General features: G+C 40.7%; 1 protein-coding gene across 3 annotated transcripts in view; it reads right to left on the bottom strand.

Annotated features, from left to right (window-relative positions):
* Positions 1 to 1,116: 1,116 nt before the first annotated feature.
* Positions 1,117 to 13,006, bottom strand: part of PLPPR1 (phospholipid phosphatase related 1) — an 863,412-nt gene continuing 851,522 nt past the window's right edge. Inside the window, exons 9-11 of one of the 3 annotated variants that reach the window (XM_069630811.1) lie at positions 12,666 to 12,695; positions 9,157 to 9,277; positions 1,117 to 5,063 (exon numbers count right to left, since the gene is read on the bottom strand). In XM_069630811.1, the coding sequence (XP_069486912.1) occupies positions 9,215 to 9,277; positions 12,666 to 12,695 (93 nt within the window). In that variant the 3' untranslated portion in view covers positions 1,117 to 5,063; positions 9,157 to 9,214. The remainder of the gene's footprint in view (positions 5,064 to 9,156; positions 9,278 to 12,665; positions 12,696 to 13,006) is intronic. The other 2 variants (XM_069630812.1, XM_069630813.1) reach the window with 2 other exon arrangements.

Genomic DNA, 13,006 nt, shown 5'->3' with positions numbered 1-13,006 from the left:
CGAACTCCCTCTTTTCCTTCCTCCTCCACCTCTCTTTCTCCCTTTTCAGTTGGAGAGCTAGAAAGTGTTTGCACTTGCGGTTGGCATCTTACAAAACAATTATAAATCAGGTTGCCATTAAATGATATTGAACAACTCTACATCTGAGAAGGTCCCAAGGACATCCTGGGGCCTAAGTACAGAAACATTGTACCGCTGAAGTGCAATTTTGCACACATTGGTACTATAGCTACAATAGACGTAGTGCACAAAACATATACTTTGGAACCAAGGAAGTGCTTGTCCCATTCACAATACTGTGTCCCAGTAGTACTACGGCAAACATTACCTTGGTGAGAAATGTATTCAATTAATATGTTTTTTGCATCTGAGTAGTTTTGCAAACTTTGGTTTGCATAATTGACAGAAATTCATAATATTCACTTCACAACATTGATATTTTTTTTTTAATTATGCCAGTTCCGGGGAAAGATAACAAGAACCCGAATGTTAAGGTCTTTATCAGCAAACAAAGTGAATAACTCTGATATATATGTTCCCTCAGTTTGCTGATTCAAAATATTACCTCCAAAAGGGATAAGTGGCAAATTCTAATAAAGAGTCTTCACTAAATTTGCTAAAGAACATACTTAACTTCAGCCTTTTTTAGCAATGCCTATGAAACTGTCGAGTAAATAGTTCAAAACTATTCACTTTAGTTTTCAATTTACTTTCATGGAAGAACAAAAATCTGCAAACTTGTACTAGAGGTTTCCTCAGTGAACTAAGTAAACATGTTTCATATTCTTTGGTGAGAAAACCTCTCAAAATCTCTTCACTGACTTTTCTACAGGAATTGTGCCAGTTCCGAGATTTGCAAAACCTTTTTTTATAGTTTTAATTTACCGAATATGTATGGAAATATTGTATTTTGTGAATAATTTCAGAAACATTTTGAAAGTGAAATTGCCCAATTTCGCACATCACTAATAGTAAGGTGATAACAGACAACAGAAAGATGTTGCGGTATAGTTTGGAGCCGCCTTATACAACAACATAGTGATAAGATGTATGTTTTACAAGAAAAAATTAATGACAATAAAAAAGTCTTCAAATTAAATGACACAAGTCTTTGGCAATGTTTTTTTCATTTTTGTTCAATTTGTTTGAAAAAAAAGAAGTACAACAAGAAGAAATGATTTGAGAGGAACCAGCATAAAGGAGTTGTAAATGTATTATGTGTCTTACAAGTGTGGGCTTCTCTCCTTGGGAGGAATACATTGGCAGTGACAATGAAAATACATTAGACCTATCAAGTTTTGACAATACAATATATTGGCAGTCTCAAAATGCTCACCATTTTTAAGGCAAACTGTCTGAAATTTACTGAGAGGACAGAAAGAAAACCCCCATGAGTTACAAACTTTTAAACCTGATAAATGTCCTATAATGTAGGAAGCGGTTTGCTAGCCAGTTTGCATTCCATTCAATCGAAACAAAAGACAAGCACTGCTAGGAAGCAAGATCTTCACAAACACCGTTCCTTCATGCCGACATGCTAAAACAAAAAACCCAAAAATACAGCAAAAAGAGCATTAAATGCAGAAATGTGAAAAACACAATACAAACAACAGATTTCTTTTTTGACAATATGTCACTGACATCTGCTAACACTTAAAAGCAAGTAGAAAAATGGTGCACCTTAGATTTTACATTTTCTGGCAAATTACACAACACTCTCAATTCACAACATATTGCCTTCTGGGAAGCAAGGCAGATTTACCAAGAAGATTTGCCACCGTGATTTTGGAAGGGCATATCTGTTAATAATATGGTGGAACAATGGTCCCCAATCATGAATGTCTGGCGGTCTTGACTTTCATATTCCATGTTCCAACCCGGGAAAAGGCGCTTGCCAATCAGGTGGCTGGAAGAGTGGGTGAGAATACAGTGTACATTGCCCGCTCTTTGCAGCCAACCAAGGCTCTTCCCTGAGTAGCACCATCTTGATTCTGGAGAGGCAACAGGAAGCCTCTGCCCGTTGCCTCCCTACGCCTTCCAAGAGATCCCACTCGCTTTCCCTATGCCCTCCCTAGCTACCCACTTACCTGTTGGACCAGTGCTTTCTGCTTCTGGCCTGGCACTCCTCCCATCCGCAGCCACCATGGAAATGGAAAAGGGACTAAGTCCTATGGCAGTGGCCATCTTTATTTCTCAGGATATTGGGCTTGTGCAATACATGCAAAGCCCATCTCCTGAAAAAATAAAATAAACTATTTGCAGCGCTGGCAAACTCTGTGGTGTGAATAGGTATCACGCTCAAGTCAGGGGTGAGTACATGGGAGGTAACGGCCTCCAGCACTCGCCGAGGCCCTCGCTAAACTTGACATGGCCTAGGCTCAGGCACGTGGCCTGTTATTGGGCATGTACTCCCCCCGACTCGGGTGTGACTACTACATTACCCACTCCTTGGTATCTCTTGACCAGGCTATGAGTTAGTCAGAGACCTGTTTGAGGGTGTGTAACCAGTGGCCAGTCTTCACTGGCTGGCGTTTAATGGTAGGATCCATTTTAAACTCGGTGGCCAGGTGTTTAGATGGTGTTCATCAATCGGCCTCTTACCTCAATGATAACATTACTTGTTGTAAGAAGAACTAACATTACTTGTTGTAAGAAGAACTTGTGGAACAAGAGGCAAGAATGTCTTGTGCCTAAAACTCCCAAGTGGTAGAAAGTCTTGCACGTGCTATAAAACTTTATCCCCAGAGTGCACAACTCTCGTCCTAGTTCATTCCGACTTACTCCTACATTCCTACACTTTCTTAAATGGTTTTATTTCCAATGTGTATGGTCCACTAATGAAATTAGATGAATGTTATGCTTGCTTTTATTTTCTTGCACTGTTCTGATGTTCAGTGATCTCTATGCATTGGGACAGGAAGACACGAGTTGCAGTGGAAATTAGATTGCTGGTCATTGGAGTTTTCTTATAAATTCTACTCCCTCTGTCTCTTGCTTCTCTAACGCCCTCGTTGCTTCACATTTACTAAACTCAGGAGTAGGTGGAAGCAATAGCTGCAGTGGCAGCGCCAACACCATCAGCACAACCAACCATGTTCTGAAAGTGCAGGAACCAGGGAACAATATCTCCCACTGTAGTGGAGGGGATGGCTTTTTAAGTTATGTCCCTAACGGTAATTGTCTGATCAACTTTGCATCAGTAAGGCATCAGTGTCTGAACAGCCCCTTTTCTCCAAAATAAAAAAGGGCAATGTTCTCTCAAATGTCATAGTTGCCGAATAAACAAATGAGCCCAAATACGGGAAAACAATTTTGCCCCAGATATTCATTAAATCCAAATGAAAACTGATAATATGTCAATTCCATTTGGAATAAAAACATTCCTGCTGACAATACTGACATGGAAACCACAATTCTCGATTTAGAATCTTACAAAGCAATGTATGCCTAATTTACGTAATATCACGTAAACTTTGGATCTTTCAATTCAATTCCCATAGCCTCATCCACTGATCTGACACCACACTCAGTCGGACTAGAATGTGTTGTCTTTACCCCTCTGGCAGAAGTGTGGAGCTCATATAGAAGAGAGAAGACTGTGTTAGGGGCATTGAAACAAAAGCATGTGATATAAAAACAGGAGGGTATTCTTGGATTATTAACTATTTCAACCTGTTTTGTCACTACAAGAAGAAAGAAATGCCATTTGCTAAAATGATTGGGAAAGCACAAGATTCCCCATTAATCAACCTATCTAAAATTAAATTGTCATTTGCATGTTGATATTTACAATCATATTCGTGATTAGAAGCAGAGTAAACCTCTGCTACTTTCCTGCCTTGGATTGACACAAGCAACAGCTCCCAGGCCCTAGAATGCTAGCCTAAAATGTCCCATATCCCATATCCTGGGTTTTCTTCAATTTGAAACATCTGCCGGGACTTGGAGGTTTGACTTTATTGACTAATCCTTATATCTGCATCCTGTTAACTCTCAATATTTACTTTTTCCTTGCTTGGTCCTTAATGTATTTTATTCTTGTAGGATAAGGTTTTATGGGTGCAGACTACACTTGCTGAGTTGGATATGCATGCTGGGATCAAATATCTATAAGACCATCCATTTTACAGCATGTACAATAGAAGATTGCAGGAAGAAGCTGCTGCTCTGGCTTATTTTCTGTAGAGCAACATCATCACACCTGTACACAGTGAAAAAGTTTTACATAGAAATTGTATCAGAAAATCAGTTTACAAAACATTGACATTGATTGTACAAAATGTTTACAGAAGAGGAGTACAGAAAATCCATTTTGAGAGGTTGCCAAACAAGCACGATGTCCATGAGCTTTTCAGGGCAGTCCATTCACACCGCGTTTGGTCCCATTAACTGCTCTGGAATTGCTTGAAATGGTCAGTGAATGTCTATGTTAAGAAGGTGGTTCCAAAAATAACAACACACAAACTAAATTTGATCTTGCTTGCCATCCATGCCAACTGGAACGGCAGTTCACACGCGGGGACTTCGGCAACTCTGCATAAATTGAAGACAGCTCTTTTGGTTACTCACATATTTTCACTTAACTAGCACGTTCTCCCACAAAACTGCAACAATGCTCACTCATTTCATGCTGGCTGGAGGAGAACACCCACACACGTCCCCCCCACGTCCCCCCACAGCAAAAAACAGGAAGGAGGTCAAAGTATATCATTTTTTTCCATTGTATATAAAATCAAGAGGCGATGATCTATGTACAGATATCACACGACGACATCAACAATTCAATAGATGCTGTTTTTGAGTGAACCATCCAACAAGGAATGTATGGTATGGGAATATTAAAGCCAACGGATAAAATCAGGGCAAAAGCTACATCACTTTCTCATACAAAAAAATGTACAAAACGTCAGCCTCTAATTATACATGACATAACACTGGTCATCACAGTTTTGCATCTAGTAACTGTGTGCCTTGGAGTTTGTGTACTGTAGGGTAATTTTAAAAAATGATTTGTTTGGCCGTCCTCACTTTCAGGTGACTTCGGTCATGGAGGCGGAGTGATTCTAGAGAAAAAGGGATGGGAAACACAAAAAAGCAGGTCGTTAGTCTTCACATTATGACAGCGGGTCATGCTATTTTTGTTGCACATGCACATGATTATCCAAAGCAAAGCGCACTGCAAACATGGGACTCTCTACAACAGTACTCAACACAAGCACGGGTAAACACAAATTCACACCATTGGACACATTTTGGGTACATGACGGGACTCTCCAGGATATAAAAACACATGTTCCTTGGTTCACGATCCCTTGCTTTCCCTCCTTACGCCTCGGTCGCCCTCACCCTATGAGGGTACCCCCTTAATGCATTTTCCAAGATTGTGGCTCTGTTGGTCATTGGGAGTCTGTTGTGACAGTCTTCAATGTGGCAAACAGCAGAAGAACAGCTCATCAAATGTTCTATGGGGGGTCATTTGATCCAATCATATGCCTCTTGTAGACTCACAAACCAAGGTGTCATATTGACTCTCGGCATACAGGCAGAATAGTCAATCAATAGCATTGTGTCTTTTCAATGCATACACCACCAGCAAAATGGAACTACTTGTGTGCTGGGTATCATTTCTGATTATAGGGGATATTGCTAAAAACCGCAGGTGAAATCTTTTTGTGAAAGGGCTCAAGCTAGTTAATAGGTGTCCAATTGGGTTACCCCCTGGTAGTGCACTAAAACATGCAAGGGGGTATACGCTGCAAAGGAAAATGATATCCGCTAGAGGCACATTTCTCCAAATGCATAAAAGAAATTCATCAAGAAAAGCAGGAGGACATTTAGGGTTTGCCAATAGAGTGGAAATCCTCAACAGAGAACTACAAAGGCTAAAACAGCTTGTAGTGTTGGAAGGACCTCAATAGCCCCTTCTGGGATGTGCCGGCTCAATCATGGAAAATGCTCCCACTTTAGTCCTGTGAAGAGCCTTCTTTTAACCTGAAACCATATTCTTGAGAAATTTAGCGAACACATTGTGGACGTGCTCCATTCACTCTCCTGCACCCTTCAGCTTTAAAGACCAGTGCTCATAGACAATTTGCTTGGGGGAGGAGTTTTAGAAATGTACTCTTTGAATATAATTTGCCATGCAGCTGCACGCATTCCAATTTAAATTCTATGCTCATTAAGGTAATTTAAAAGGTGCAAAACCTTCAATTTCACCCGCTTGGGACTTTCTAACTAAAGTTTGGCAGATCACTAATGGTATTATGTTGATGGCTTTGGTTACCAAGCATGCAGGATACTCATAAAACACCTTTGGAATATATACTCAGGCTTCAGACGTCTTGGATGCAGGCATGTCTCCTTTCACTACTTTCGAACTGCTCTGTGATGATCTTTCAGGACCAACTTTCTTTTAGATGAAATAATCCCTTAATACCAGACCTTGCTAGGTACACTTTCATATTTATGTCTTCATCCTGGGCCCTTTTGTTACTCCCAGTGCGTTGAATGTCAAGGTGTCCGATGCTTTAAATGTACACAGTTTCAAGGCATAACTTCAATGCCTTTTTGTGGCGATCCCCTGCATTGGCAACAAACTATTTCTACTATAACCGAATTGGTAAAAGCACAAATGCCTATTTTTGTTACAGAATGTCTTTGTTTTTTTATGTCAGAGACAAATGGTTTTCAAATAAATGTGCATTGCACCATTTCCGAGGTTATTACAATGAAGTGAGACTTGATATAGTTTGGCAAAAAATGCGTTTTTTAATTAAAAGAATGGTTAGTGTGACAGAAGACTTAAAGGACAATTTCCAGTGGATGGGACCATTTGTGCAATTTACACCATGCACATGATTGCTTTACATGCGGGCGAACAAGTGAGACAGAGCATCATTTTAACATTCAACTACGATCATAACTTACACCAGCCTTACATTAAATATTGGTAACAGGTCATGGTGCCCTTATAGCCTGGCGCGGTAAAGGCATGATACCACGGGTCAGCTGTAACAGAGAACATCTGATGAACTAGCTTTCACTTTCTCTTTTTCCTCTCGCTTAACGCGTTTTTCCGTGACCAGTTCCTACAGCCCTGCTGCCAACATCACACCAGATGGTGAACTTCCCCACACTTACCAAACCACTGACACCCAAGTCGTTCTGCTGTTAGTGGGTTCTGGAAGGTAGTGGGAGCAATGCTTTGGAAATTGTTTGCAAATGCCCATACGAGTTATGTCTTTGCAGGTGTTTGCCAGCGTTACAGCCCAGAAAGTAGGTTTCATAGCAAGTGGTGTGCACACAATTGCATGTGTTTGTGCTCACATTAAGCACTCATAAATTGCATTAATGCTCATGGAATTCACCCTCGGTGGATCATCCATTATGTATCTGCTTAACCTACAACCATTTTGAATTGTACCTAAGAATAATGCCTGGGAAGGTCTTTCTGGAGCTCTCCCTTATCGTTTAGGACAGAGGTAAGTATCGCATTTGACAATAGTGCTTAGATCTGATAGAATACGAGCCCCCAGTGACATGCAGTGGGCCAACCTACAACTGAACTAGGAAGCTAAAAACCCCATCATGTAGCCTACACTTGTTTGGCGTGTATTTTCAAAACGTTTCTAAATGCATTATTCTGAAATTGATCACTATGTTTTTTGATACACGGGATGCTCCATTAATGGCTTAATCCTTCATTTCTCGAATATTGCTGTCATGTCGTGGGTCCTCCTCTGCTGGTCCCATGGTTAATATCATAAGCGGCCGTTGGTCAGACATTTGCAGAGGGGTTTGTCATTGATGGTTTGAAGGGCGGGGGGAGGCAGGGACAGCAGGACAGGTTAGGGGAAGAGAGCACGTTGAAAGTTCTTTCTTTAAAATGGCAACCGTTCAGCCAATCGAAACATGTGGGTTGGCTCTGATGAGCTGCTTCAAAGCCTGTTTCTATAAAGAAACACTGACAGATGGATGCCAAAATGAAAATGAAACTAATGTGTGTGGTCTGTTACTGCGTAAAAAAACACATATTCCAACATCTCTTTGTAAAACTAGCTGCAGATGTATAAACTTGATCCGTACCACTTGACAGAAAGTAGGGCGTTCCCACCTGGGGAATGTTCGACAGTGGTATACCGAATGACTATTCTGGGGTATGATAGACATTGTTTTTTTGTGTATGTCATTGGTCAAGAGCCAGACAATATTTTTCGTTATTGACTGATTTCGATAGACTGCTACACTTGTTCTCCTATCTTTATTTTCAAAAGGACTTGGCGGCATGCAAGGGTTGTAGTTGTTGGCGTACTTTTTTCAAAAAAACTTTTCTGTTTTCGGTTCAGCAAAAATGTGCAGTGTTTTCGTTTTGTTATGGGAAATTGATGAGAGCATCAAAAGCTCAATAAGAACCGCACATTTCAGTACGTAGAGGATAGTATTGGCACTCAAAAAGTCAAATTGCCCTGCAGGCGCAATATCCCCCTCAACATGTGACCAGTACCTTCATTATGCCCATCTGCCAATATTAACTGTCCTCTGGGTCACTAATACCCCAACTGTAGGACCCCTACAGTCCATATTTGCTGTATATTCATGCAACATAGAAGAGAAGGGTCATTGCATTAGTTATGCAAATGGCAATGCCGCCCTCAAAGCACCTGTCACATGACAATGTGCTCCAGTTGTACCTCAAACATCCTCACAATTTTGCCTGGCAACACACACTCATATCATGTCAACAGGCTGTTTGAGGCCACACATAGACTACATGTATGAGAAACAGTGGGTATAAAAAGGGTGAATATCCAGGGACAGAACAAATACACTGAACATGTTTTATTTAAAAGCACTAAATACCTACACAATGGAATGGCACACATGTTCCATGGACCCAAAGGTCTATTAAAGTGACTGGTTATTGAGGCGTGCGCTCCCTCTTCCCGACCCACCCACTTGCAAACCATTGCGTCTTCATTCATGGTACGTATCACAGTGTCACAATTTTAGGGTTGGGTTGCCATATAACAAAGACACAAAGACACACAGAGCTCTGGGCCCTATATTCAAAAGACTCGGATGGATCAGCCATGAAATGTGCACCTAAAGTGCTAGGCCACAAAAGCACACCCTTAATATCACCAAAACTGAACTTGCATCTTGTGAGGTATTGGGTGCGTTTTTCTGTAAATGGCACTGGTGTCAGTCGAGCAGCTCATGAGTGGCCTGTGGTTATCACAGGGATGTGTGAGACCACAGGCGGACCCTTTTGACATATCTGTAAGTGGCAAAAGAGCATGCTTAAAAAAAGAACCACATGCACATTGTTTACTTCAAAGCCCCATACTCAGACATGTAAATATACACAGAGAGATCACCAAAGTCCAGGGCCAACCCTTATCAAATTATCTATAGGGATCCATACCCATGCAATATACAAACAAAATGGATGACATGGAAGGAGAATATTGTCTTAAAATTTCAGGTTTCAAATAAATGGCTATAGCTTTGAGCAAATGTTCAAACTGAGACTACAAGGTAATTATTTCCAATGAACCAATGGAGCAAATTACTTATCAGAGTAAAGTAGGGGTAAGCCATCTGTGGCTCACTAGCTGTTTTGGGCTTTGACGCCAATGACTCCTCACCACTGGATAACTTGGCTAAGGTTGGTGGGACAGCCTCAAGTTGCCTACCCCTGAAGTAAAGGCTGAGGTGAAATGCCATGAGAAGATTGCCAAAAGGTGTTTGCCTCATATTTTGCTAAAAGGTTTAAAAAGAGCAGCTGTTTATGTTTAAGATGAAGCTGAATTCAATCCCTTAATCCTGGTTCTAGGCAGTCTCCAGTTACCAACCATATGGAGTCCGCCCACTTTGTGGATAGAGCACAAACTGCTGCTCAAATCTGCGTACCCACGCTGCGGGCAGCTGATACAGAACCTCTGCGAGCCTTAGAGTACTAGGCCAAGTATTCTTCCCTGTTTAGCTGAGCACTGTCAACAGAGTCAGTCTGTGTAACAAACAAGTAATGGATGGCAGAATGGTTTTGGAAAAGTATAGCGGGTAGGGGTATAAGAGTCACAGAGGTAACTTAACCCTACTCCTTCATTCCCTTTCTCCCCTATTCCCAAACTTCGGGAGCTCTCCATGAGCAGAAGACAATAAATGAAGAAGTGAGAGCAAAACCTGACAGCTGGCTTTTTGCAGGAAGATATTTAAGTCTGAGCAAAAGGGGCAGGTAGAAATCCAACTTTTCCCAGTGGAAAACTGTAAAAGCATCAGAGGCAGCAACTCGCTGATTTATCCACAAGAATGTTTTGATGGTAACTCATGAAGGTGAACACAAAGGTTATTTTCTCATCAATAGCGATCTATTATTAATCTCTGGGTTTGTTCCCAGTGGCCACAATGGCAGCTGTAACAAGTGTTCAGTTGCACTGCTCATTAGTCCAGATGTCTGCATAAAAGAGATTACCTTGCCAAATGAACAAATAAGGGTATCACGGGTGCAGTAACGTGTTCTCAAGTGTTGAGTTGCATGTTGTGGCAGATTTAAATACACAGGTTCAGTTGCTTGGAGACCTAGTACTCAACTTTGAAAGGAGGTATAAAAGGCAGGTGGATTCCTGCCTCCCTTACAGGCTATAAGTTTGGAAGCAATGGACTATTTATCACTTTGCTGCATACCAGGTGAATTGGACGTATGTGATCCTACCTAAAATGAGTTGCCATTCTCCCTGTCCATACATTTAGGAAGTCTAGCATCCAATGCATTTAGAGATCAGGCATACACACATTCTTCAGATCAGTCTAGCATAAGGCCATTGCCTAGGAAGCTTGCACCTTCGGGCATTGCCAAGGTGAACCATTGCTCCACAAATCCATCAAAGGACAGCGATCCCCAGGCATGGAGGTAGGGAAGAAAACCTTGCCCAACTCGCATTCATGGAAGGTAGAGGCCAAGGCCTACCCAATAGTGCTGCACATGCAATACCTTCAGTATGTGCAGCTATGACATTTGCTTGGTGATGGCCCATGAACCAAGCGCCAGTGCCATCTTGCCTTCTTCTAGATATAATACCAGGTGTCCAAGTTGTCCAGGTCATTTATAACAACCTTCAGACATCCTACTATAGACAGTCCTTCAGACATCCTACTACAGACAGTCCTTCAGACATCCTACTACAGACAGTCCTTAATGTGAAGAAGATGGCATTCAGTTTTGTGATACTATTACGGAGCATTACATGTTGTTCTTATTGGGTGATGGTGGATTATATGCAACACAGGGCTTCCTACATAAAGTCAGAAACATATGTTACATCTAATATCCAAGGGGTGGCAGGTGTGATGTACTGAGCTACACAGAGCTTTTGGTAGCAGATTGGAGAAGCAGTTTCTAGTCCCTCAGAAAGGTGGCAAACCTCTTAATGACGGAGAATAGTACAGAACCAGGACATCGAGGAATGTATGCATGTAAACATATCACTATATTTATATAACGTTGCCTTACAGCTTATTCTGCTTTATACAATGTGCAGGGATATCTCTAAAGTGGCACCAAATGAACAAATAGTATGCAGTTAACACCATCTCCTAAACTACAGAATTCGGAAAAAGACCCAGAGACACTAACATAATTTTCCTACTGAAATGTTTTCTTGAAATCAATTCTCCAGCAAAAGATAAGCATTCCCTGAGACCATTTTCTGTGAAGTACTTGCCAAGGTGCATTGTGCACAGTCATCTAAGACTAAACAATGTCTGACCCAGAGGGCTTATACCTCCTACAGGCTATGCTATCATGTGATTTCGCCTTTGAATGTGGATGCTCAACATTGATTATTCAAAAAATTTAATCATAAAGGTCGAGGCGTTTCTTGTGGCAAAATACTACATTTCCTTTGGTTTCCAATGGAGCCAGTTGCCATGAACCAGATAGGTCACTCTACTTTTGTGACCGAATTCAGAATGATCTTAATAATTGTCCATTTCAATGTTATAGCTATCGACAAGAAAATTGTAATTTGTCTAAACTTTCTCTAGATTTACTAATGAAATTACCCCGAATTTTGCAAATCCACTATTTTCTATGGCATTCAATTACAAAACAGCTCACATAAGTGCACCGGATAGCTCCATTTTGACATTGACAGAATCATTTAGCAAATATCCTGGCCTATTACTTCTCCCATTCCTTCCTCTTTCACTTTGTGAAAAAGGTCTCTCTATTACAATGTCCTAAGAACATGTTCTTTTATCCTAGAACCCCTACATTTATGAAGCAAACTATGTGTCAAAGATCAAACACTCTATGAATATAGTCCGAAATGCAGCAATATAGTTCCTACACCATTATCTACACATTCTGGAGATATATTGGTTAGCCTATCCTACTAGGGTACTCAATACATGTTTTAAGTCTTCACTCATAAAGCTTTAACAGGTATCTAAAAATGCAAGATATTTTTTGGAAGCATGTCGACTTCACTCATAGAGCTTTAACAGGTATCTAAAAATGCAAGATAATTTTTGGAAGCATGTCGACTGACTCAATTATCATTTGCTTTTTCCAAAAGCCTTTAATTTATGTTTTATTACTGTTTTTTGAATATGGGGCCTGTTGTGCTGAAATTACAAAACAACATCTAACATTAGACGTGTACCTGTGGATGTTGCCGCCTATCGCAAACATACTGTAGAATACAAAATGTCGATGTTAATATTAGAAGCAGACACATTTGGTTCATCTTTATGAGCAGACAGTCCGATTAAAACTTCATATCAACATCACAAATCAATACTGGCAATATTCCAACATTGTGTGCTCTTTCCAGGCCTCGATGAATGGACTGTTCTGATGAAAATGATCTTTTCAAGTTTTCAAACATGCAACTTACATTTATTCATTGGAAACACTGCATGTTCCACAAATGCTTTTTGTTTAGGTCAGACACAATGAGCTACTCCAACAGTGAAAATTGAATGTTAGGTGTCACACATCAAT

Source organism: Ambystoma mexicanum, chromosome 6q (assembly GCF_040938575.1).
Source record: "Ambystoma mexicanum isolate Mex_15411 chromosome 6q, UKY_AmexF1_1, whole genome shotgun sequence".
Taxonomy (NCBI): domain Eukaryota; kingdom Metazoa; phylum Chordata; class Amphibia; order Caudata; family Ambystomatidae; genus Ambystoma; species Ambystoma mexicanum.
This window is presented reverse-complemented; position numbering and strand designations above follow the sequence as displayed.